Source organism: Peromyscus leucopus, chromosome 3, assembly GCF_004664715.2.
Source record: "Peromyscus leucopus breed LL Stock chromosome 3, UCI_PerLeu_2.1, whole genome shotgun sequence".
NCBI lineage: Eukaryota > Metazoa > Chordata > Mammalia > Rodentia > Cricetidae > Peromyscus > Peromyscus leucopus.
Window position 1 is genome coordinate 420,814 of NC_051065.1, and position 27,040 is coordinate 447,853.

A 27,040-nucleotide genomic window follows, 5' to 3' on the forward strand; every position below is an offset into this window, starting at 1 on the left:
AATAAATATATTCCCTCCCCCATTTTCTCCTGTTTTCTTCATTTAACCCAGCCTTCCCTACTGAATATGTGTGAAAACTCCTGTTGGAGCTCTTTAAATGCATCAACACCTTTGTCTCTGAGCAGCCTGCTTCCTGACTTGCAGCCTCACACAGTCTTTTCTGAGTGGCACATGGGTTTTCTGAGGCAGCCAGGTTACACCAAGGTATAACATCACTTTGTATACAAGATATCCTGAGAAGTTTCACTTCCCTCCTCCTTCTATCCCTCTGTCTTTTCTTTTTTCCCTCCTTCCTTTCCTCCTACTTCCATTCTTCCCTATTTCCTATCTGTACAGTGCTTTATTGTAGATTTATTACATTCTATTTATATAAAGAAATTTCACACTTACTGCAAGAGTAGTGTATTTAGTAAGTCATGAAATAGTAGTATTTTGTATATATTTTACACTATTTTAACAATGTCCTTCACATTTTCTCTGAAGATGGGCCCAGTCAAAGGTGGGGGAATTTAAAAGTAACTCTCCAGTTTTAAAAGAATTTAATTTTTATTGTTTTTGATTCTGTGCATGTATGTGTCTGTGCACAATTACAGGTGCCTTCAGAGGCTAGAGATATAGGATCCCCTAGAGCTGGGATTACAGGTCATTGTGAGCTACCCAACAAAAGTGCAAAGGACTGAATTCAAGTCCTCTGGGATGAGTGCTTTCAGCTACTGAGGCACATCTCCAGCTTAAGTTTCCAGATTTTAAATGCCAGAATAAAACAGGATGAAAGGTTTAGTGAAATATTTTTGCTAGAAGACTTTGGATAGAGACTGTTACATTCATTCATCTGTTTATTAATCCAACAACTATGGATTTACATCACTAAGGGCATGGCTTTGCAGGTCCTTGGAGACCCAAAGTTAGAGGCACATCTTTAACCTTATAGAGACAAAAATCTGTGTAGAAAGCTGAGCATCTAAAAGGGCAGCCACAAGGCAGTGAGATAAATGTTCTGGTGAAAGGGTTTTAGTCTTTGATGGTGGTGTATCAGATGCTTATTTAACACTGGGAAGGCATGGATTTGGAGTAGCCTATGAGGAGTCTAGTCTATGATGAACCAGGCAGGGCATGTTCAGATAAAGGCATGTTGCTGAGAAGGTGCAGAGTTAAGGGTCTAAAGCAGACACAACTCTGAACTAGATTATATGCTATGCCATTGAGCTAATATTTCATTTTGAAACAAATAAAAGACATTTCATAAATATTTGAGTAAAAGAATAACATTCTACTTCAGATCAATATTTTAGACTACATATAATACCAACCACTGAAGTAGAGGCAGAAATGTGGCAGAAGAAATTACTGTGGTAATCCATGTGAAGGGTAAGGGCATAGTGAGGTTTGGGGAGAGGTATGTTTGCAAAGATTTGGGGTTTGAAACACTAGTGCCCTGTGACACACTAAACAAGAGCAATTAAGCACAGTAAGCAGGCTAGGGTAATTGGGTAGGCTTCTGTTAAAATTATTGTTGCAAAACCCTGTCTACAAGTGAAAGACTAGGCTGAATAAGATAGTTCTTTTACAGGTCTATGAGTCATAACTTAAAATTTTATTAACTTTCTGGTCAACTAATTATCATAAAATGCAATAAATCCAAAATTTAGCATCTACACAGTACGATGGGACACTGTTTTCAGTGATCACACTAGGAAACCATTAATCTTATGCTGTTTTCTATGGGCAAGGCTCATGGACAACTATATATTGTTGGTAAAAGTATCACTTGGTATTCATCGTTCCAAAAATTATTTTAATGATGTGTAGTTGTCTATGTCTGTGTGAGTATGTGCACATGAGTGCATGTGCCTGTGAGGTCAGAGGTTTCAGGTCTCCTGGAGCTAGCATTACAGAGAGTTGTGAGTTGCTCCACAAGTGGGCAGAAAACCCAACTTGGGTCGTCTGGAAGAGAAGTAGTACTCTTAACCACTGATCAACTCTCTAGCCCCTGGTTTTTGAAGAACAACTTAGTTTAATGTACTAAAAGCTATAAGTGAACCCTCCTGGCAGTGAACTATGTCACACAGAGTACATAGGAAGTGGGATATAAGAAAGTAATTACGGCAATGGAGGGTGTACTGCTGTGGTATTTAGCTCTGTGAAATATTGGTCACGTTCTGAAGGTCCAAGAACAAGGATGGGTAGATAAATTTCCTTCCATTCATTCCACTAAAGATAGGGCAGCTGAGACAACGACTCCATGAACAGTATGGCATGTGCAGACACACCATGTTTTGCTCAGAACCCAGTATTACTTTTGTTTCTCTTTTAAATAGACTGAAGGAATGCCAATGAGATCGTGCTCAGTGGCAACCCCAATGTAAGAAAGTGTATTTACATACAGAATCACAGACGATGGTAGGTTTCTGTGGATAAAGCCATGATGCTTTTAGTGCTAAGATTGTGAGTGCAGAGGCAGCATTTCTCCCCCACTATTTTCTTTAGTGCTCGCTCATTCTCTACATTTTCATGCTGTGATACCATGGTGATATTTTAACAATTATAAAAGAAAATAAAAACAAAGTCTTATTTTTGTTTCAGGATTGTATTTTTTAGCCCTACAGCTTTCCCACACGATGGCTTGTTATTATCCTTTCTAATTTAGAAGAGTTAGATATTTAATAATAGAACCCATGTGCAGAGGTTCTAGCATTGCACTCTGCTTTCTAAAAATCCATTCAGCACCAATTTCACAGAAGCCCACCTACACTCTTTGAGCTATTTAATTTTTCACAGTTTTATGCTCATGTTGTGCTATGGCACCCATGCAAAAAAGAAATGAATCTCAACCAATCCACAGAAAGAGAGAAGAAATACATATTATGAGCTCTAGAAAGGATGAGTCTAGTGTTATTTTAGATAGCTTTTTAAGCTTAATAACACAGAGAACTAGAAAAAAAGCCCCTGTTATTAAGGTCTTGCTCTCCAGGTGACATTAACCCTAAGTAGTTAAAACATTTCCTAACCTCTGGGTGCTATACCCTTTTACCTTCCTTCTATTCTCTCCTGGTTTGCAGAATTTTCTCTTTCTCTCATGCAGATCAAGTTATTGCCAGCCGGAGTCCAACAGACATCCACCAGAAGCATCTCTTCTGGAAGTAGCATTTATTTGTTTATGGATTTGGTCCACATAAAAGGCTTTTCTGTCCCTCTGGCTCCTCACTAAAGTCCCACATATATTTTAAACTCCAGGAAGTTGTGTTCATTAATTTCCTGCACACAATGCTATGACCAACTATGGTATGATAAGAACTTGACTCCCATTTAAAAAATTTAAATTTTAACTAACACATGATTACATCATTTTCCTCCCTCAATCCCTCCCATGTACTCCCATCCCTTGCTCCCTTTCAAATTCATGACATCTTTTTCTTTTATATATATGTATACATATATATATATACATATATAAAAATATATGTCAATTATATATATGTATGAACAAGTACATATATGTGTAAACATTAAACATTAAACATATATGCTTAAATATATCAATACATCCTTTTCGGTCCATTTAGTGCTGCTTGTATGTACATGATTTTAGGGCTGACCACTTGATGTTGGTCAACTAATTTTGAGTCTCTTCCTTGGTGAACACTATATTCCTGGCTCTCTGGACTCCTTAGTTTCCTGCAGTTCTTTGTCTAGGGGTGGGAAAAAGAACTTGATTTTTGCTGAGACCATTAATAGCCACAAAGATTAGCAATCTCTCTTTTCTAGAAAGGAAAGAAGGAAGGGCAGATGGGCAGAGGGAGTGTGAGAAGGAAAGGAGAGATCTGTGGACAGGAGTTGATGTAAGGTGAAAAACCATTGTTCTTAGTAAACAATGTGAGAACTAGATTTCCTATAGTCACTGTATCAGGAATGTTGGGGAGACCCAGAGGGATTACATGCTTTAATCCCTGTTATAGAATGACAATAAGCAGGGAAAGAACTTAATGCATTTTGAGCTGTGTGATTTTTCTCCAATTTTATGCCTAAATAGTGTTATAAAAATCTCCGAGACTTAAGATGAATATTTATTATTTGATATTAAAATGAAGGAATGCCTTATGAATCTAATTCTTTCATTTTTTTCATCAGTTTCATCTTGATTCTCTTAGGATCAGGATCTGGCCTTGAGTGCCCTGCCTGTTCAGTGTTCTTCATGAGATTATTCTCTCGCTGGCTAGTGTTTGATTCCCTTTTTTCCTGGGTCAGTGCTGAGAGGCTAAGGAGTCTCCTCATTCTCCATGTGGATTGGAAATAGGTTGCCCATTTGGTGCTGGAAAATAAATCATTACAAAGTCTTTCTAGAACACGGAGAGGTAATTAATTCCAGATTCCCCCAATGCATACCATATATTTAAAGCTACATGTGGATACATTCCAATCACAGATTAATGAAATCTGTGATTTATTTCTCACGTAGGATTCATCAAGTTTCAGTCAGAATGAGTTAGCTGAAATTTGTCAAAAAGCTTTTCCAGATCTTCCTCTCATCTCTTGAAGCAACCTAGTCAGGGATTCTACCTCGAGGGCTGTAGATGACAGCCACTAGCACGTTTCCTCATCTCTTAAATCACTACTGAACACCCACAAACTTAGAACTTCGTTGACTGACAGCTAGAATAGTAGAGAGCTGACACCAGTGCTCTGCCTCCCAATATTCCCTGTGGTTCCTCCGGTGTTCGCTTCCACCCTGCTCCCATTCTGCCATGGAGCTTCACCTTCTTTGTGTTCCTTGAAATGCTTATATAATATTACTTGGGTAATTATTGCCTATATGTGAGCTCTTGTTTATTTAGGTTTTGGTTCTAATGACAGACATAATACTGAGTGACAAATAGTACCAGGTAGAATACCAGTTATTTAATTTCAATGATATGACTCTATGCCATGAAAACCAATTATTGCATTTGTCTATTGTACTGAGAGCCTTGACTTTGATCCCTACTACCACTAAACAGAAAAAAACCTACTTATTGATACATCTGAAAGGTGTCTTTGGAGTTTAAGCATGAAATAACTTACAGACAGGTTAGCAGTGGGCACCATAAAATGCTGATTGTTTAACCATGAAAACATGATTGTCATGTGTTCTTATTTCAGTTAATATATACAACTAGTGTCTGCCTCGTGTACATAAGTAGATTGATGAAGCATCTGCTATGCCACTAACCAAAACAAACAAACACATTAATACATGATAATATTAAGGCACAAGTATTAATAGACAGGTTTTAAAGAGGAATTCATCTAGGGAAGATGCTTGCCTTACAGGTAGGATCTGAATCACATTGCCATCTTGAAACTCTTAGGACTTTACAAAGCAAGGTCTTTTTTTTTTTTTTTTAAACAAAATGTAATTGTTCAACCCAAGTGATGTCACATACAGTACAATTGTACTTGATAAATAATTTGTCCCATTCTTCTCACTTGATCTGACTTCAAACAAAAATTTTCTTCAACACCATTAACTATTTCATTGTCTCCAGATTTCCACATAACATGTTTGTACTGGATTTCCTAATTTTTAAGCCTTGATCCTATTGTCTTCATAAAATGATGACTTAATTCACTGCAATACACAGATTGGAAACAGTCAGACAGAAACACAAACAGAGACACATATATGCATTCTCAAGCAAACATATATAATTCTTCTTCTTTGAAACGTCTAGTGATATTCTGTACAATTTTTCTTTAATTAGTTTTCAGTGGTTATATTATTATAATTGTGTACATAATGATACAGTTGGTCTAGACATTACACTAAAATAATTTTCATTTTATACAACATTTGAGGTTGTTTTGGAATTAATCATCATCCATCACCATATGCTTGATTTTTACATATCTATTATCTATTCATCCCCAGCCTCTGACAGAACTAGACATATTCTTTTGGTATATCTAAACAGCCCAAACAAACAAACAAAGCCACAGTTATGCTCCCTTTTCACTTGGAGAGACTTCTAGAGTCTTCCACCTTTCCTCTTTGATCTGGATTTGATGATTTGATCTGGATTCCATGATTGATAAACTTAACACTGACCTCACTTGTCATAACTTTGGGAAATCCCTTTACCTGTTAGGCAGACTTTGGGTTTTCTTTCTTATTTTATTTCTTTTTTGATTGGATGACATATTCTTCAGAAGCTTTCTAATAAGTATGTATTAGAAGTAGATACTCTTGAGAATTCTGCATGTCTAAACTTGCCTTTATTCTATCCACACACCACATGATTTATAGTTTAACTGACTCTCTTTTTGTCTAGAGTAGAACACATTTTTTTCCTAATTCTAAAGGTGTTGAACCACTTGCTGTTCTTTGAAGTAAGTAGAGTATCTCAGCTCAGAGTGCTGAAACAAAATACCCTAAATGGTGTGACTAAAACTATAAATACTGATTTCTAGTAGTTTTTGAAACTAAAAGTGCAAGGTCAGGATCCCAGGAGGGTCAAGTTTTTGGTGACAGTTACTTCCTAGACTACAGATGTCTGTGTTTTCACTGTGTCTTCATGTGTTTGAGAGCGAGAGAAATCTAGATGCTTTTTCTCATAAGACTCTAACCCAGCCCCACAACTGCCACTTAATTTGAACTTAGTAATCTATCAGAATCTCTACTTGTGAATACCAGTAATCATGTCAGAGAGAAGGGCTTAAACATAGAAGTTTTAGCAGGACACAAATAAGTAATATACAACTTGGAGATGAGCAAACATATTCTATTTCCAACACCTAGCCAGAGCTCACAACGTGAAAATACTCTTTTAATAACGTAAGTATGATTAGATTTTTTTTTCATTTCTAATTGTGTATGTCTACGTTGTTATGTAAATGTGTGCCTGTGAATGTGTCAGACCCACTGCAGTTGGAGTTATAGGCAGGTGTGGGTCACTTGAAATGGATTCTGTAAACTAAACTCTGGTCCTCTGCAAGAGTAGTAAGCTTTCTTAACTGCTGAGTCACCCCTTTAACCCTTAAAAAAGATTCATGGGTATTTTTTAACTGATGTAGTTATTTTACATCCCAGTCACAGTTTCCCCTCCCTCCTCATCTCCCAGTCCCTCCTTCCTAACCCCTCCGTTAACACGCCCCAATTCACCCTTCCTCTGCTTCTGTTTAGGAAAGGGCAGGTCCCCAAAGAATATTAACAAAATGTGACATATCAAATTGCAGCAACACTGAGCACCTCCTCATGTATTAAGGTCGGGCAAGGCCAAGGTGACACAGTATAAGGAATAGGGTCCCAAAAGCCAGTAAAAGAGTTAGACACAGCCCCTGTTCCCACTGTTAGGAGTCTCACAAGAGGACCAAACTACACAACTATACCATATATCTAGTATGTCTAGGTCAGTCCCATGCAGGCTTCTTGGTTGTCAGTTCTATCTCTGTGAGTCCATTCGAGCCCTGACTAGTTGATTCTGTGAGTTTTCTTGTGCTGTCCTTGAACCCTCTGGCCCCTAAAATTCTTTCTCCCCATATTCTGCAGGATTCTCTGAGCTCTGCCTAATGTTTGACTGTGGGTCTGCATCTGTTTCCATCAGTTGATGGATGAAACCTCTGATAACAAATGGTCTAGGCACCAATCTATGAGTGTAGCAGAATATTATTAGGCATCACTACACTGACATTTTTCTCCCTCCAATCATATTTGGTTCTATCTTAGGTCTCTGGGTCATTCTTCCTGTGGTTCCCCATGCTTCAGGCAGTGTCAGGGATGGGCTTACTCTTCTAGCATGGGTTTTAGGCTAGACTGGTTATTGGCTGGCCACTCCCTCAATCTCCAGGTCACCCTTTCCCCAGGACACCCCATAGGCAGGAGAGACTGTGGGTCAAATGTTATGTGGCTGTGTTGATTTCCCACTCCTTCCACTTGAAGTCTTGTCTGGTCACAGGAGATAGCCAGTTTAGGTTATGTATCCGCTATTGCTAGGAGTCTTATCTGGGGTCATCCCTGTAGATTCCTGGGAGATTCCCTTGTACCAGGGTTTTACCTGACTCTCAAATACTCCCTTTCCAATAGTCTCTTTCAGTACTCCCCCCCTCCACCCCCCAATCTGGTTGTTAATGTTCTCATCCCCACTTACCCACAGTCCAGTCACAAAATCTCTTCTATTTTCCCTTCCCAGGGAGATCTGGATGTCCGCTCGTGACCTGCCCCCTTATTACCTTGTCTCTCTGGCTCTGTGGATTGTAGCATAGTTATCTTTTATTTTACAGGTAATATTCACTTATGAGTGAGTACATATCATTTTTGTCTTTCTCAGTCTGTATTACCTTACTTCAGACGATTTTTTTCTAGTTCTATCCATTTGCCTTCAAATTTCCTGGTGTCCTTGTTTTTAATAGCTGAGTAATACTCCATTGTGTAAATGTACCACATTTTCTTTAACCATTCCTCCATCAAGGGACATCTAGGTTGTTTCCCGGTTCAGGCTATTACAAATAAAGTTTCTGTGAACATAGTTGAACAAGTGTCCTTGTGGCATGATTGAGCATCCTTTGGGTACATGCCCAAGAGTGGTATAGCTGTGTCTTGTGGTAGATTGATTCCTAGTTTTTTGGGAAACTGCCACACTGACTTCCAAAGTGGCTGTACAAGTTAACACTCTCACCAGCAATAGAGGAGTGTTCCCCTTACTTCACATCCTTTCTAACATGAGCTGCCACGTGTGTTTTTTATTTTAGCCGTTCTGACAGGTGTAAGATGGAATTTTAGAGTCATTTTGATTTGCATTTCCATGATGGTTAAGGGTTTTGAACATCTCAAGTGGTTTTTTGGGGGGTGGGCATTTGAGATTCTTCTGTTAAGAATTCTCTGTTTAGATCTGTACCCCATTTTTAAATTGGATTAGTTTGATGATGTCTAGTTTCTTGAGTTCTTTGTACATTTTGGAAATCAGTTTTCTGCAGACATGAGGTTGGTGAAGATCTTTTTCCATTCTGTAATCTGCAGTTTTTGTCCTATTGGTAGTACCATTTACCTTACAGAAACTTTTCACTTTCATGAGGTCCCATTTATTATGTTGATTTTAATGTCTACCCTATTGGTATCCTGTTTAGGAAGTTGTCCCCTGTGCCAATTCACTTTTCCACTTTCTCTTCAATCAGGTTCGGTGTATCTGGATTGATGTTGAGACCTTTGAGCCACTTGGACTTGAGTTTTTTGCAGAATGATAGATATGGATCTATTTGCATTGTTCTATTCGTTGAAGATTCATTTTCCATTGTATAATTTCAACTTTGTTGCCAAAATCAGGTGTCCATAGGTGTGTGGATTTATATCTGGGTCTTCAATTAGATCCCGTTGATCCACCTCTCTGTTTTTATGACACTACCATGTGGTTTTTATTACCAAAGCTCTGTAAAAGAACTTGAAATCAGGTGATAATACCTCCAGAAGTTCTTTTATACTAGACAGTTGTTTTAACAATCCTGTTTTTTGTTTTTTCATATGAAGTTGAGTACTGTTCTTTCAAGGTCTGTGAAGAATTGTTTGGGCATTTTAGTGGGGATTGCATTGAATCTGTAGATTGCTTTCGGTAAGATGCCTATTTTTACTATGTTAATCCTACTTATCCGTGAGCATGGGAGATCTTTCCATCTTCTGATAGCTTTTCCCATTTTATTCTTCAAAGACTTGAAATTCTTGTTATAGATCTTTCACTGGTGTGGTTAGAGTTACAGCAAGATATTTTATATTATTTCAGGCTATTGTGAAGGGTGTTGATTTTCTGATTCTTTCTCAGCCTGTTTGAATTTTTTTTAGTTAATCTTGCATCCAGCCACTTGACTAAAGGTGTTTGTCACCTATAGGAGCTCCCTGGTAGAATTTTTGGTGTCAATTATGTATACTGTCACATCATCTATAAATAGCGAAAGTTTGACTTCTTCCTTTCCAATTTGTATTCCCTTGATTTCCTTTAGTTGTCTTATAGCTCTAGCTAGGACTTCAAGTACTATATTGAATAGGTATATAGAGAGTGGACAGCCTTGTCTTATTCCTGATTTTAGTGGAATTGCTTTGGATTTTTCTCCATATAATTTGATGTTGGCTGTCAGCTTGTTGTATATTGCTTTTATTATGTTTAGGTATGTTCCTTGTATCCCTGATGTCTCCAAGACTTTTATCATGAAGGGATATGTTGGATTTTGTCAAAGGCTTTTTCAGTATCTAATGAGATGATCATATGTTTGTGTTTGTTTTATGTACATGCTAGTGTAGTTATGGGTAGAGGACAGAAGAGGGCATCTGATCTCCTGGACTTAGAGGCAGTAAGTAGTGAGCTGTGTGGTGTGGGTGTTGGAAACAGAACTGGAGTCCTCTGGAAGAGCAGGCAGTGGACTTACCTGGTGGGCCATCTTTGGAGCTTATAACTCTTCCTTTTTGTTACCATTCTCCCATTAATGAGTCTCATACTTAACAGAAAGAAAATAATCTGAGTCTGCTGACTCCACTTTCAGGTTTATTTTTATTTTATTTTATTTTTCACTGATTAGTTTTAATTTTTATTTTTTATTTTATATCCCGACTGCAGTTTCCCCTCCCTCCTCTTCTCCCATCCCTCCCCCACCTCCTGTCTCCCCTCTGTCCCCACCCCCATCCACTCCTTCTCCATCTCCATTCAGATAGCAGCAGGTCAATAAAGCATGGCACATCAAGTTGAGGTAGGACCAAGCTCCTCCCCCTGCACCAAGGCTGAGTGAGGCCACCCAGCATGGGGAATAAGTTCCCCAAAGCCAGCTCAAGAGCCAGGGACAGGTTCTGATCTCACTGCTAGGAGCCCTACAAACAGACCAAGCTACAGAACTGTCACAGGCATGCAGAAGGCTTAGTTGGTGCCATGCAGGCTCCCTAGCTGTTGGGTCAGAGTCCGTGAGCTCTCAGGAGCCTAGGTTAGCTGTCTCTGTGGGTTCCCCTCTCATGACCACCCTGGTCCTTACAATCCCTCTTCCCTCTCTTCCACATTGATTCCCCCTAACTTAATCTCTTTCATTACTCTCCCCCACCATTCTGCTCTTAAGCCACCCAATCCAATCCCTCATGTTCCTATCCAACTCTGCCCAAGGGGTGTGAGAAAATAGAACAGGATAAAGAATTGTGAAAGGGGGATGTAAGGATGAGATGAGAAGGAGACCATTGTTAACAGGCAAATGGAAGCCAGTACTGGACAGACCTCCACAGAGATGTTTTCGAGCTTGTCCCTCATGCTCACTTCATTTTTATTGAACTGTCAAGGGATTACAGTTACTGATGCCCAATACCTTGTGGAGGTTCTAACACTCTTACAAAAATTGTCTTTTACGTTACCCATCATACTGACTTAGGAAGCCATGATTTAGACTTTAGAGTTGGACCTGTTTTCTGTTTCCTCAAGTTGTTTCCCTGTAGGCTTTTAAAGAAAGCAATTTATTGTATTTTACATGATGTTCTATTCCCATATTAGAGCTTACATAATTCACAGTACTCATGGGAGGTAGAGTATGTGGTATTCATAGAAACACAAATGATGAAATTCAAGGGAATTTGGAGCTCGTCTTGCCAAGTACTCTTTACCCAAGAATGGATCGCTGGGCTGAGTGGTTATGTGTCCTCCTCAAGGTCAGGAAAGGGGCAGGGCCATGATCCAGTGTGGGGATAAGAACATGATTCTGTGGCATTAATGAATTTGTTATAATGCTAGAATTCAGGCTTCTGTTATGACATTTATATTCTTGGATTTGTTTCTCAAAGCTGAACTGCTTTTCATTTATAGATATTTATGTGCCATATATATGACTAAGCCATAATGCATTTGTAAGGAAGATGAATTTGATTTAGGAGTCACTTCATGAGTGGAAATTGTAGAGATTTTATTACAGAAATGTACGAGGCAACAAATTATCCCTTTGTCATTTACAGTTCTGAGAAGTTTTCATTTTTGAGCTTCGATGATGAAAGTGTTAAAAGCTTCAAATTTTTCTAAGAAACCTCTTAATAAACAATATAATTAATACAGTATGATATAATTAATATACAATATGATAATTAATTTAATAATGCAAAATATAACATCCTCGCTATAGTTTTATAGCAATGAGGGTTACAAATGTTTATTTTGTTTCCATGAAAGTATATTTGATAGTCAATCCATAAATTATGCAATTTTCAACTGGTGTGCCAATTTATAAAATTTATAATAACAGGAATAGACTTTTTTAGGTTTTGCTATGTTGTAACACTAAATAAGGCTATTCGAGATAGAGATAGCCACTCAGTGGGTTGTGATTAGCATTTATTAAAACCAGCTGGAGTCCTTGGTGCTTAGGCTCACACTTTGCCATTTCCTTTTCAAGGAACCATTTTAATGGCTAATGATGTGCTCAGTATTCCTCCCACCTCCAGGTGAATTGTCTGTTCCTTATCATCAAAATGTGCAATTAAATACCCTTTAATACATAAATATAGGGTATTTATTTATACTAAAATTATTAATGACAATTACATTTTAATGAGCAATGCCATGCATGTGTATTAGAAAAAGATGTTTTTCATATTTTGGGATGCTAAATTAATCAAAAGGGTTTTCTTCTGAAGTGTTTTCTGACATGTGATTCTTGCTCATGCCAAGGTACCATATACAGTGACTCTGACCATATGTTTCCAAGGTCACTAGCAGGAGCCAGTAGATCTTATTTACCAGATTCCAGTCTCTTGATTCTGCATTCCTAAGATGTGTACTATAATGAGCACTTTTCACACCAAGCTGACATACTTGTTTGCATGGTGTATTGTGCATTAGGAGCTACTGAAGACTACAGGATGCATCCTATTCACTTTTCAAATGTCAAATTCCAACATAGTGTTCAGAGTGTATGAAGAGCTCAGTTAATGTTCTATGAGTGATGGCAAGTATGCTTGAGCTTGTAGGTAGGATATTCTTTGGCAAGAATATTGGTGAAAGTGAATTCTTCTCAAACTAAACTAGACCTAAAACATTTTGTTAAACATAAAATGTTGGCATTCATATATCGACTGTATTCTCTTACCACTGATACTGTGTTTAATTAAATGTACCAAACAGATATAATGGCCACAGAGATATAATAGCAGAGTGCGGTGTCTATACTTAGCTATTAGGATGAAGTTTGTGAGGTATGAATTTGACAAAACTAGCTGGGTGGTCTTGCTCAGTTTCTTGTAAAAGGAAATTTTAATGTCTACCCACTTCTTTGAAGCACTGGGATATTATAAAAGTGAAGTGAGGTGTTAAAATGTGATGAACTAGTATCTTCTATTCAAATACATTATTTTCCATTTGTTCTGAAACAAATCTTTTAAGGAGAAAATAATAGAGTTAATATGTTTAGGGTGGGATGTCTTACATCTCAAGCTACTAATTACTGTCTATTTTAGATAAAATCTGGTCCATAACTTATTTTTAACAATAATTCTTTAAAGAATGACATTGCCAGCCATTTGTTATCTAAAAATTCCATTAACTCTTCTCTCTTAGTGTGGTTGGAACCCAAGACGTTTTCTAGACAGTTGTATAATTAACTCCTTCATATTGCAACATGATAACATAGACCAACTTTTGCTGTGGAAAATGATTTTGGCATTGCCAAGAGTAAATCTTTAAGTTGCTTGAAAGTTGGTTGAAAGAGAATGTTACATGTTTTGTGCCTATGTTTGTTCTATTTTCTTTGTCGAAGCTGTACACTGGTCACAGTAGGATCCCTGCTCTTAAAGTTGCTTAACTAAAATGATAATATTCTTTCTATTCTCAGTTTCTTCTTCCTTAAATTGAGAATGTCACTCCCACTTTGAGTATATATTGAAATACTTCTTGAACAAAGACCACGTATTGAAAGCCAGTATGGAGCTGTGCTGAAAACTAGAATAAAATGCAGCTTGATACTTAATGGAGGTTGCTCATTGGTTTGTAGTCTCTCAACCTTCTTCTGAGATGCTATAGAGTGTCCTATTTGGTGTTTGGGGAATAGCTTAAAAGGTGTGTGTGTGTGTGTGTGTGTGTGTGTGTGTGTGTGTGTCTGTGTGTGTGTGTGTGTCTGTGTGTGTGTGTGTGAATATGCTTTGCCTTTTCTTGATTGACATGACTATAAGACACAGGCATGCTTATCTTTGTATAGAACAGTCCATGGTAATATTAAGTGGGGTGCCTTGCTTATTTATTTGCATCTCACATATCCAATGGATGCTTACAAGCATCAGGTTCTACTAGCCTCTACTAATACTCTCTTGTATGGGGACTCTGTGATGTCAGAAACCTTTTGCATATTGTTCACTGATATTATCCCTTGTCTAAAAGGGATATCTGATGCATATCATGCACAAAATATTTGTCAAGTCACTGAAGAAGAACAGAGATGATTAATGTCTTCCTTCCCCTTTACTAAACCACATGATGGAATTATGTGATGAATTTCTAAGTTAAGTCACCAATTCTGAAATGGACTTAGTGTAAAGCCTAGTGTTTTTTTTTCTTTGAATCCAGAATAAGTGAGAAATTTAAGCAATGCTCATTTTGATTCAGTACTGTCTTTGTCATAATGATTTTCCTGGGCAATGGGCTGGAAAATGTGAACTTTTTCTTTCCTGGATCTGTTCATATTGGGCACTTGAGCATGTAGGGAGTTTGAGGCCTTCCTGTTATATTGTTGGCTTCAGTTTCTGGAACTGTACTTCACAATGGCAAAAAAAAAAAAAGAAAAAGAAAAAAGAAAAAAAAAACATTTGTGTAAAACTAAAGTTTCAAAATACTCTCTTAAAGTACTTAAATGCTTTTGGCTGTTTTGACCTCCCAGAGGATCTGCTTGTTATCTACTTCTGTGAGGACTTCAGGGTTAAATGTCTGTGCTTTTCTCTTTTCTTCCTCTGTCTCATTTTCTCATCATTCCTCCATTCCATAGCTTACTCAGCATCATAGTGTTTGACCACAGAGGAGAGATTTGTGGATACCATATCACCCTTTTCCTTGAGATGACCATTGGTTCTGTGATGAGTGATGGTTGTGTTGGCCTGGTATAAACACTGACTTTGGGAGCCTGATTCATTCCAGTCTGCCTCCAGACTGGACTCTCACTGAGGGTAGAGATTGAGACTGGTAGTTGAAGGGCCCCTTGGGCTTGTTTTTTATGTAATGGAGTGTCCCCATTGCTATCTTTCAGAGCACTGTTGAGAATGGTCATGCTGGATTCATTCCTTGCCTATACAGGGAGTTGCTTCTCCTATAGCACTGCTTGTCATGGTTCATTTAAGAGTCCAGAATGGAATTTCATGGAAGAAGGAGAAAGGCGGGGGTGGGATAGAGAGATGGAGGAGGAGAGGGAAAAGGAGAATAGAATTGGGTGCAGTTTTACTCTTTTAATTCATGTTGGTGAGGAAAGCACTTTCCTTTTACAGTGATGTGCCAGATAAATCTTCACTCTCACCAAGTGCATTTTGAGCTGACAAACCTCCACAGTGTCTTCATGCTGTGCACTTTCCTGCTAAGTCCCAGTTGTATATCACATGAGGAGGTGAAAATATTGTTACAAGAGGTGTGATTACACTTATTTGAACCCCAGAAGGAATTTTACACAATTCCCACTAAAGGACCAATTATAGCATGTCAAATTGTTATTTTATTCATCTCTTCAGAAAGATAGAATGAAATGATGCTATGGGTACTTAGGGAGGAAGTCATGTGCTTCTGCTATCTTTAAAAATGAAATAAGAAGTAATCTGAGTACCATGTTTTGGTCATTTGTACAAATAAATAAGAGTTGAGTAACTCAGATTTTTTTATATTATTAGAACATACTTCATAACTACTAATAATTTCTTATTGTTGTACAAACCAATAATTTAAATTGATAGTCTTTTTAATAACAGATAAAGTGATATTTTTTATATGTTTGTTTGTGAACTCCAACCAGTTTGCAGTATAGATTCATCAAGTTATACAGTCAGGCTGGGTGTGGTATGCATGTCTATAATCCCAGTATTTACTAGGCAGACACAGAAGGATCAAAAGTTGGAGATCATCCTTGGTTACATAGTGGGTTTAAAACTAGCCTGGGCTACAGGAGACACTACCTTAAACTGTTATACAATCAGAAACTTGGTCATATTTATAGGAATTAATTTGATAGAAATTATGAGTTAACTTGATATGTTACCACAAAACACAATAGTAGTTGTGTTGTTTTATTAAAAATTATATTTGGTATTCTACACATGGCTTAGTAAGTAATTTCATTCTAATAAGTTAATCCTCAATTTCCATCACAGTTGGAACTTGGTACTGTGGTGTTTTCTTCCCCCATGTACTATACCATTAATAGAGATTTGTGTCTCTATTAAAAATAAGCAATATCTAAAGAACAAATCTTTATCCTTTCAGATATTCTTTAAACAAAACTTCTCCACTAAAATACTTGAAAGTTTTATGGTCTCTTATCTATGCTGGTTACAATCTCAGCTTCTGCTGTTTGTAGAGCTTGCATTTCCTTGTACAGTAATTCTCCTGAAGAAGATTTTAACATTAAACAGTAAGATTTTGTAATAAATTGATACATAGTACAATTTAAAAGATTTAAAATCTTCCTTTGTCTTTACATTTTAATTTGTATATGTGGTGAATCATCCTTCAAGATCACCAAACAACAAGGGACCTCTTATTCCTGCCTCTGAGACTTCTGTAATCAAGCAGCTGTCATCTTTCAGTCCCTTGAGGGACTTCCTTGGTTGCCAAGTGCTGGCTCATGTGAAGCTACCTTCACCCATTCTAGAATGGTCCATATACAATGATTAATTGTATTGACCACTGTTCTCCAGATGAATAGAACAACCCACATGTGTACATATACTTGAATAAATTTATTATCAGGCATTTGCTTATATAGGCATGCAAATTGGGGAGTCTCTCAATCTGTCATTTGCAAGCTAGAGACTCAGCAACACCTACGGTGCAACTCTAAGGCTTGAGAACCAGTAGTTCTCAGGGTAGAAGGCCTGTGTCCCAGTTCAAGCTGCCAACCCAAATCAGTTCCACCTTACTCCACGTGTTTATTGCATCCTGGCCCTCAATGGATTGGATGATGGCAGCTCATATTGGGGAGGACCACCTGCTTTATACAAACTCCCATAGGAATACTCATAAATAATGTTTAACTAGCTGTCTAGGCATCCAACAGCTTAGTCAAGTTGACCCATAAAATTAATCACCTTAATTTACATGGAGAATTAATAGCCTGGCCTCTGTGGCTTGTTTCAAAGTTTCCTCTCTTCTCATAATTCCCTATGGAATTAGGACTTGTCACTGGGCCTCAACAAGTTAGACCTTTTCACTGACCATTCCTGAGTCTTCTGTAAGGCAAGGGTGGTTTAAATATCTTTCAAACTCATTTTGAGGGTTTGAATTCTATGGCTCCTAATCTGAAGCAGTATTATCTCAACACTCCAGATTCTAATTCTTAATGAGCTACAGCAAGCAATTTGTTAACTTTATCAATGTCCTGAAATTATTTCAATCCTTTCTTTCATAAATGAATATTAAAAAATAATAGGAGTGTTGGTTTAATCCTCTCCAGAGATGGGTAGAATGTGTCACAATCCACTCCCTGGGTTGTCTTTAATTTGTCCTCTAGAGAAACCATGTGAGGAGAAGCCAGAAATGATTCTACAGGAACATGTTTGTGAAGGACCTAGCATGAGGGCAAGTGTGGCTGGATGGCAATACTGGGTCTTCTACTTCTTCATTTGTCATTTGACTCACCCTAGAAAGTTGTCTTGAGAAAAATCCTGCACCATGTAGACAGGAGCACTTTTTTCTGCTGTCAATGTAGGGCATTGCTATGAAGGAACAGAGGAAGGCTTTGCTAATGCACAGTGCATGGTCTGTACAATAATATTTTACACCAAGTATTGCTGGTATTAAAGAAAGAAAGAAAGAAAGAAAGAAAGAAGAAAGAAAGAAAGAAAGAAAGAAAGAAAGGAAGAAAGCCCTTGAAATTCCGAGTTCCTAGAAATTATTATTTTTTTATTCAAATTATTTTCTCTTTCATGAATAAATTTCATATCATCTTATAGGCAATTTATATACTTTCTAAAATTTAAATTAAAAAAAAATATTGAGAATTTCCTGCTTGCATACTTTATGTAAAATTCATGACCTCTTCTTTAATTATTCTCATTAGACACACACACACACACACACACACACACACACACACACACACACTGCTAGTTGATTTAGTGTTGCTCACATGTATATTTGTTTAAGGCTGATCTCTTGGGATTAGATCACCTATCAGGGGCTTATCCTTGGAGAATACTGATTCACCTTCTGTCAGCAAGCCATAGTTCTTATTCTAGGGGTGGGGACAGCTGGAATTTTCCTGAATTTTTATATGAGAGTATATAACCTGGAGTAACCCATTTATAGATTGTGACAGTAAATTCGCATTGACATTTACTCTGGGTGTGTCTCAGGGAGCCTCTTTCTCCATTTTGCTCTGGCTCAATGGAGTCAATATGGAGAGCAAAAAAGGAGCTTTTCTCTCTGGTGCTCACATCCTACTTAGTTTAATGGTCGTTGCCTGATGTGATGGGTTGTCACACTACCTTTGCAGCAGTTGGATTGTTTTCTCAGAATATGAGTCCTTAACCTGAGCCAGTTGTACACTGGAGGCCCAAAGTGCACAAACAGAACTGTCTCATCCTTTTCACAGCTCCAGGGATGGACCTGACTGGGGTCCAGTGGTCTGGGCTGTCAGATGGAGAAGTCACAGCTCTATCTCCACAAACACATCATGTTTGTCACATACAACTGAATAGAGAGGTGAGGTTATTGCATACAGCTGAACAAGCAGGTGGGTTTATATACTGTGTCAGCTAATTTTGGGTTTACTTGACACAAGCTAGAGTCATCTGGAAGGAGAGAACCTCAGTTGAGAAAATGCCTTCATAAGATAGGGCTGTAGGACATTTTCTTCTTAATCAGTGAGTGATGGGGCATGGGGAAGTCCATTGTGGGTAGTTCCATCCCCAGGCTAATGGTCCTGGGTTCTATAATAAAGGAGGTTGAGAAAGCCATGGGGAGCAAGCCAGTAAGCAGTACTCCTCCATGGCCTCTGCATCAGCCCCTGCCTCCAGGTTCCTGCCTGCTTGAGCTCCTGCCCTCATGCTTAACTCCTATATGGGACTGTGAGTGAAATAAACCCTTTCCTTCCCAAGTTGCTTTTGGACATGATGTTTCATTACAATAATAGTCACTTTAAGTAAGACACATACAGATAACAGGTTTGTGGTACACATTTAGATTGTGGATCAGTCTCTGTAAGGGAGCAGCCTTCAAGCTATAAATATCTGAAGGAAGAAAGCTATGGTGGGTGTTTTCTGCATACACTATCAACATTTGCACTCAGATCCAAGAAGAAGGCTTTGCCATTCCCTCTGAACCTTACCTCAGAGTGGGAGGGAGGCTTTGCCATTCCCATGGGACTAGAGTCCCTGACATGGCCTTGCCCATGTCAACAACACACATTCACCAAGGGCTTTCTCTCCTTTCCACACAAAGCTTCAGGAGTCTGTAGAGATCATTAGGGAACAAAAATCTCTTTTAAATCTGGTTTCCTACCACAGTAGCTCCCAAGGTGTTAGGTGGCTGGTGGCCTCCAAAGTCTGCCAGGTCATCATGGGTCCTGGGAGCCCTCATTTGAGTATTCATGACTCCCTGGGTAGTTGACAGGAGCACAGGCTGGGAAGACCAGCACAATGATCTCCAGGGCTGCCCAGAATGAAGACTGCCATGATTCCTGGCAAACTGTTACAGGAAGCAACATGTAACAGTTTTCATAACTTTTCCATCATAGTTTGTACCATTAATACTTGAATAGTATTTCTGTTGCAATTCTCTTATTTTAAAAAGTCAAATTTTAATTAAAATATGTGTGTGTGTGTGTGTGTGTGTGTGTGTGTGTGTGTGTGTGTGCGTGTGCACGCACACATGAGCAGAGGTCAAAGAACAGTTTGGTAGAGTCAATTCTCTCCTTCTATCTTGTGAGTCCTGGGAACTGAACTCAGAATGTCAGGCTTAGAATCAAGAGACTTTACTTACCGAGCCATCTCATCAACCCCTATTTTAAAATCAAAATCTTTGAGATATTATTTATGGACTGCCTTTAGAAAGAGACCTATATTATTGAGGCCAGGAAAAATGCTACTGCATCTCTCCTCTCTATCCTCTCCTGTCCTGTCCCTTTCCCTTCCTTTCCCTCCCCTCCCCTTCCCTCCTCTCCCCTCCTTCCCTCTCCTCTTCTCTCCTCTCCTCTTCTGAAATATACTCATTTTGTTCCATGGTATACGCAAGTGAGCAAATGCCACTTCTCAGAACTTGGGATATTTGATGGTGCTATACAAAGAATGATGGATGGTAGAAAAATCAATTCTGTTGAAAACTCCATGTTTCAGATCTGAACATCAAACATCCTCTCAGTGTTGATGGTTTGATGATGATGAGTATTGGAAGTGATAATGTGCTGCATTTTTGAGAACTGTAACCTCCTTATTGGTTTCCTACAGTGCACTTGGGTAATGTTATGACTTCCTCCTCAAGGTCACACAGGACCCACTCTCAGGTCTGCAGACAGCAGGTTCATTTTCTTTCACATATCACTTTGTTTCTATACTACCAGATCAATGCACACAAACCTGTCATCTCCCAGGTCTGAGACACAGACCACTCACCCCTGAGTCTCAGCTTCTTCAAAAAGTAATAACCATGACATTGCTTACAAATCTGTTCTTGTAGCAATACAACAAATTATAGTGCCACAATACAGATGAGTGCACTACAGCCTAGATAGCTTTCTAACTAATGGCATCCTGGTAAAAACAACGTGGGGAGGCTGAGTCTATTTCAGTGGTAAAGTCCTCTGTATTACCATAGTCCCTATTTTATTTTTACATCTATTATCGAGACACATTTTTGACCATATATTTATATGTATCCAATCATTTCTCTACCTGGCTGATGGGCCTATGAAAGCAGAACTGTCTCTATCTATTTTCCTATCTCAAAACTTAAACTGTCAACCACAGACCTTACATTTATTCATCCAATATATGTCCACTGAAATGTCTATGTAATAAGAAAGGTATAGGTATTGGGGTTGTTGTGATGAGTAGAAGCAGCAGGATTCAGTGGTTGTTGGGTTCTAGTGGAAGGAAGGAGAAGACAACACATAAATATTGCAGTCACTGTGGTTGCTGCAGTACAAAGATAAAACAGAAGACAAGGGACCCAAGTAAAGTCTTCTGAGAATGCACATTTACAGAAATGATTGGGAAGCACTGAGTATGGAATGACTAAACATTGAAGTTTAAGTCAAGTCTATAAGCTTCCAGAGTTCTAAGTATCTTAATTAAGTTCCTAATACTCGATAGAAGTGCTGTATTTATGTGTCTGTCAATCAGATTTACCAGGAATAACCTGCTGGGTTTTTAAAATGAGTCTTTAAATTTGCTTTATCTTATTCATCAGTGACCTGCAGCCACCAAACCATTATGCTTACAGGTATAGTCACTCAAGGCTGGGCATGGTGAGGGGAAAGTCTGCACTTAAAGTGTTTGGCTGTGAAGTGGCGCTTCAGCCTCCAGCAGCCTAGTGATGCACCTGTTTCTGTTTCCTGTCAGGGAAGTAGTGATGACAGCAACCTCAGGGTGCTGCTGTTAGCTGTGGTGATGGAACCCCAGAATGGATGGGAGTGGAAAGGAGTGATGACTAGGGGTGTGCTTACATAGCAGATGGTCCTTAATGATTGCTAAGGAATGAAACAGGGAAAAATTATACAAGTGGCAAACAACCAGTCAAGAGAAGTTGGAAAACAGTTATAAATTCGTTTTTTTTTGGGGGGGGGTGTTGTATGCCAAGCTTGTATACAATTGTTTCTTCCAGCACTGGGTGCTGTAGAAAAGGAAGCTAGTGCCCCTTGAATCATACTCTGTTAGTAACTCCTCAGAGTGAAATATCACAGCAGAGACACAATGGACAAATTCCCCAAGGAGAGGCCCTGTCTCCTCCTCCTAGGTGTTTAAACTAAGGCAGTTTCTTCTGGAAGTAAAAATATATTATTGAATGCTATGTGGGAAGTACATCTTTTATTAGGACTGAATATTTGGCTGAATCTCACTTTATTTTTAAGTAAATTTTAACATTTGAAATGATTGATTTTTAATATGAATCAGTGGACCATCTGGGACCATGGCTTGTTTGCCATTTATTTCTGTGTTTTGATAGATCTCTTGTGCTACCTTTCATTGTTATCCAGTGTTCCACTCTTGTCTGACTTTCATATGCATGTCTTGTCTCTCAGCTAACTGATGAAACTGCTGAGTGCAGAAAATCTTTGAATGCCTATATAGCTCCTGAAACATAGCAGACCATGAGTGCTTATGAATGGATTAACTGTCTGTCTTTTTGAATGATGTAGAAATAGAAACTGTGAATGAGTTTCAAGGCTAAGGAAGATATTCTAATCTTCTAATGCAAATCACTGGAGAAGCAGTCCCCGTATAACTTAATACAATATCCATAAGGTACCAAACATTAAAATGCCACGTCCAGTGGATTTTCTCCAAAGATATTGGTTCAGCTGAAATAGATTAAACATATAGTCTCTACAGAACATTTGGCCAGATTGGCAAGTATAAGGAGAAGGGCAATAATTTGAAAAAAAGTGAAGTGGACATAACCTTTTGTTAAAATCTAACATGCCTAGCTCAGAATTTTATAAACAAAAATCTCTACCAGGTCCTCAGTGAAAAAGTCAGCCACTGAATTCAGACTAAACCATATGTGAAGAATGATTCACCTGAAATGGTTATAATGAAAAAAATTCCAGCTGCCATTTCTTCTGGCTCTGGAGTTGGAAGTAGTCTCAGAATGATGCCCAGGATGTAACAGGCCTTTAATGCTAAGTAGTACTTAAGTAATCCTGGCAATTTAATTAAAAAGGCAATCATATTCTGAAACATTCATTGTTCCTTGAAGAGTTGTCACAGTTTCATGTTGCCCTTCGGCAGTTACCTTATATTGTCATTCAGCCATTCTTGATTTTCAAAGAAATTGTAGTTCTCAGCATTTTTCCAGTCTTGGTTCCAAAATTTTTCTCAAAGATGTGATCTTGGTTCCCAGTCTCTCAATGGATCCCTATCCACAGCACATGATTTGTTTGGATCTCCATCAGCTTCCTTCTTTCTGCTGATCTAAATATCAATCCTCAATCTCAATGCTAGACAGAGTGGTAGCTACAGTCTCCTTTTTCTCTCCTCAGCTCTAGAAACAAAGCCTGATGGATGTTCCCTGGGGATTTTGAAGACACCTGCTTGGAATCAACCCCACCCATATACCTGCCAATCCTCTTGAATTATCCGCTTATTTAATCATGTCTTCACAAAAACTGGTCACCATGACTGAATCCATGGAAGCATACTTCATGCCTTCCTGTTGCGTCACTGTTTATATCAAATCAACAGAAAGCATCATTGATTCTAGCTTGGAATTTCCAACAGAGTTCTCTCTGTTCTTCCTGTCTTACTTATTGTTCCCCACCACGTATACCAATAACCTTCTCAGTGGGATTTTTTCTTCCATTCTTTACACTTTGGGTCTCCCTTGACATCAGTAGTCCCCATCTGTTTTCATCCATGAAATGCCATGTTTAGGCAGCCAATGTTTCCTATGGGCCATCAAGGATTTCTCCACCCCTTACATTGTTCTAGCAGCTCTTTCCTGACATTTCCAATACTATTCTCTACATGTGTTTCATCCTTTTGAGGCCAACCAAATTATACCTCTTCAGAGTAGCCTTTCCTGACCACTGACTGGCCAGCCAACTTAAAGCCTTGTTCTTCTTCATAGGGCTTGCAATAATTCATACTTACGTACTTACTGTTTACATGAAGCCTGATTTACTTATATTTCTAAATTCTCTAAAGGCAGAGGCCATGTCCATTTTATTAACCATTGTATCCTCATTCCCTACACATATTTTATAAATACTGGATAAACCTTTGCTCTGTAATGAATTGATCACTATAACTCTTCCTGGTATACTAGTAGACTGGCTAAGTATAGGAAGCAGCAAGGCTATGAACAGCTCTATCCCCAAGGACTAAAGAATAAGGTTAGTACATTTCTGTGACGGGGTGTGTGTGTGTGTGTGTGTAATATATTCAAACATATATGAAAAATAATCCTTGTTTACTCATCCATTCTTGCTGTACACATCATGTCTGATACCCACGTTCAACCAGTTGTCTCTTGTTAGGCTTGGTTTTCTTCCTAAAAGAAAGCTTATCTCTTTCTGTATTGTTAGTGTTAAATGAATTCTTTTTTTTTCAAGATAAAGTCTAAATTATGTAATGTCTTAGTTCAGTCAAGCTGCTGTAGTAGATTACAGTATGCTGGTGGCTTGTAAACAATGAAATTTATTTCTCATACTTCTGGAAGCCAGAAGTCTGAGATCAGAGTGCCAGAAAGGGTAGATTCTTCTGATGGTTCATTTCTTAGTTCAAAGACATTTTTTTTATTGTGTTCTCAGAAGGCCTGTAGTGTAAGAGGGTTCTCTGGTCTCTCTTCTCACTCCTCTTTCTCTTCCCCTTTCTCTATTTTCTCCCTTCTTCCCTCTCTCCCTCCCTCCTTCCCCCTTATTTCTTTCTTCTTTAAGAAAGGATACTAATTTGGTTCATGAGGGCTCAATCCTTGTTACTCAGTCTCCTTCCAACAATGTTGTCTCAATGCCATCACACCAGGGATTAAGTTTCAGTGCATGATTATCTCATATACAGTCCCTCGGAATCCTGACAAATGTATTCTTGCTCTGAACCTGGCCATTCTTTCCAACTTCTACTTTAATCCATTTATACTGTAGGCTGACATTAAGCTAGCTCTTTCACACCGTGTAATCTATTATGTATCTCTCATTTTCCCTCACACAGTGGTGTGTGTGTGTGTGTGTGTGTTCCTTGAAATCTGGCTTTTTCAAGCTCTCATTTTCTTTCCTCTCTGCTCCCATTGCATGATGTATTTTTGTAATTCTCCAGTTTATTACATATTCCATGGCAATTTGCTATAGTATCTGTCTCCAGATTAGATGATATCTCCTAGATTAGACAGATTTTGCAGGATCTAAGGCATAATATATAATGGTAGCCAAGAATTGTTGAGTGACTGGTTATTGTTAGTTGTTGAGAGTAAAAATAGCCTTGCCTACTGAAGCAGTGTCACAAATGACAATTCATTCTTAGCTGACTCAAAAAAGCCCATTTAAGCTACAATGCAATAAAACCTATAGCTAATTCTATTTTATCTTCCAGTGTTAAAATATGTTTTGTCTATACTCCACTGCAATCAGGAAATCAAAGAAAAACCAAATAAAACAAAACTCTTTCTCTGACCCCTATCTTGGAGTCTCAGAGGTAGAGTCTTCTCTGAACACCTCTTGGCTTCTAATTGTTTTAGAAAAGGCTAAAAGAAGAGTCCTAGATCCCTCCTTCTTCCTCTCTTTCTGTTCTTCCCCCCTTTCTCCCTTTCTTGGTTTTGGCTCAAGTAGCTATTTTGATTTGTATGATGGAAGCCTATGTCGACCGAGGACTTGAGTCTTTGAGACTTGTTGGATAGCCTTGAAGACTATTGTCTCATAATGTACTCTGCTGATATGTAAAGCAATGCTATGAGCAACAAGACGAAATTAACTTTAAATGAGATCTACTAGTAAAGGAAAACAGACAAAGGGTCTTGCTATTTGATAGTAGCCTCACGTGCAATATATAGTGAGAGGTAATTTTATCACTTGCATTTAGTTTTATAATAAATAAATGTAAAATGTCCCCCTTTTCCTTCTATCCCCAGGATCTCCTTACAGATCTTAGATCAGTTACTGTACTTCTCTAAACCTTCACGATCACCACCATGAAAAAACAACAAATGTTTAAATTTGTGAAAGGAAATCAAACTCATATTGATGTTGTTTACTTACTGTATATATTATAATAAACAGACACAATTACTTAAAATAGGCCAGAATGGCAAATGTTTGGAATAATAATACTTTGTAGTAAATAATGTGCTTTTACAATGCAATTAACCTCATTAAGTTTTAATTAAATAATTGCCTTTTCTGAAACAACTCTTTTCCCCCTCAAACAGGTGGTGTTTGCATTGCTCAATCACAGAAAATCCCACGTGAACCAAGACCTGGAGAATTTGAAAAAATTATCAAACGCCTGCTGGAAACACCTAATGCTCGAGCAGTGATTATGTTTGCCAACGAGGATGACATCAGGTGCTGATTACTTTCTTCCAGGCGATAGGATCAGATTTGTGCCCCACATCCTTTCCAGACATATATCTGAACAGCGTAAGAAGCTTGTGAGAGTCACCAGAATTGCTAGTTTCTTAACCCAAAGATAACCTTCTGCTTCTGATCCAACAGCCTTCTTACTTCTATGTCAGCTATGCCTACAGAGTAAAACCTGGAATTGAGAGAGATGAGATAATTCAAAACAAGAGACAGAGTGATGAGAACAGGTCAAGAATTAGCCCAATTAACACATGCTGGAGTCTCAGCCTCATTTCCTTTAGGAGATGATAAGACTCGAGCAATTAGAATGATTGACTAATTGTTTAACAGTGACCTACTGAGTATTTTTAACTTTATAAAACTGGTTATGTTGGTTTCACTTTTTGTTGCTATTACTGAATACCACACACTGGGAAATTTATTAAGGAAAAAAAAAGTTGTTATGGCTCTTGGCTCTGGAGATCCAAGAGTATGGGTCTAGCTGCTTCTTGGCATCTTTTAAGGGCCTGTCTTCTGGGTGAAGACATGGAGGGCGTTATATGGTAAGTCAGAGAAGTGTCTCACTCTGGGCTCTGCTTCTCTCCTCATAAGGACATTCATGTTATCCTGGGACCCACATTCCTGAGTTACTCAAACCTGATTTCTCCCAAGAACA

The 27,040-nt window shown here is 38.3% G+C and overlaps 1 protein-coding gene across 6 annotated transcripts in view; it reads left to right on the plus strand.

Moving 5' to 3' along the window:
* Positions 1-27,040, plus strand: part of Grm8 (glutamate metabotropic receptor 8) — an 808,292-nt gene that overhangs the window by 344,494 nt on the left and 436,758 nt on the right. For all 6 annotated transcript variants that reach the window (XM_028856453.2, XM_028856451.2, XM_028856454.2 and 3 more), the window contains exon 4: positions 26,232-26,367. In XM_028856453.2, coding sequence (XP_028712286.1) covers positions 26,232-26,367 — 136 coding nt within the window. The remainder of the gene's footprint in view (positions 1-26,231; positions 26,368-27,040) is intronic.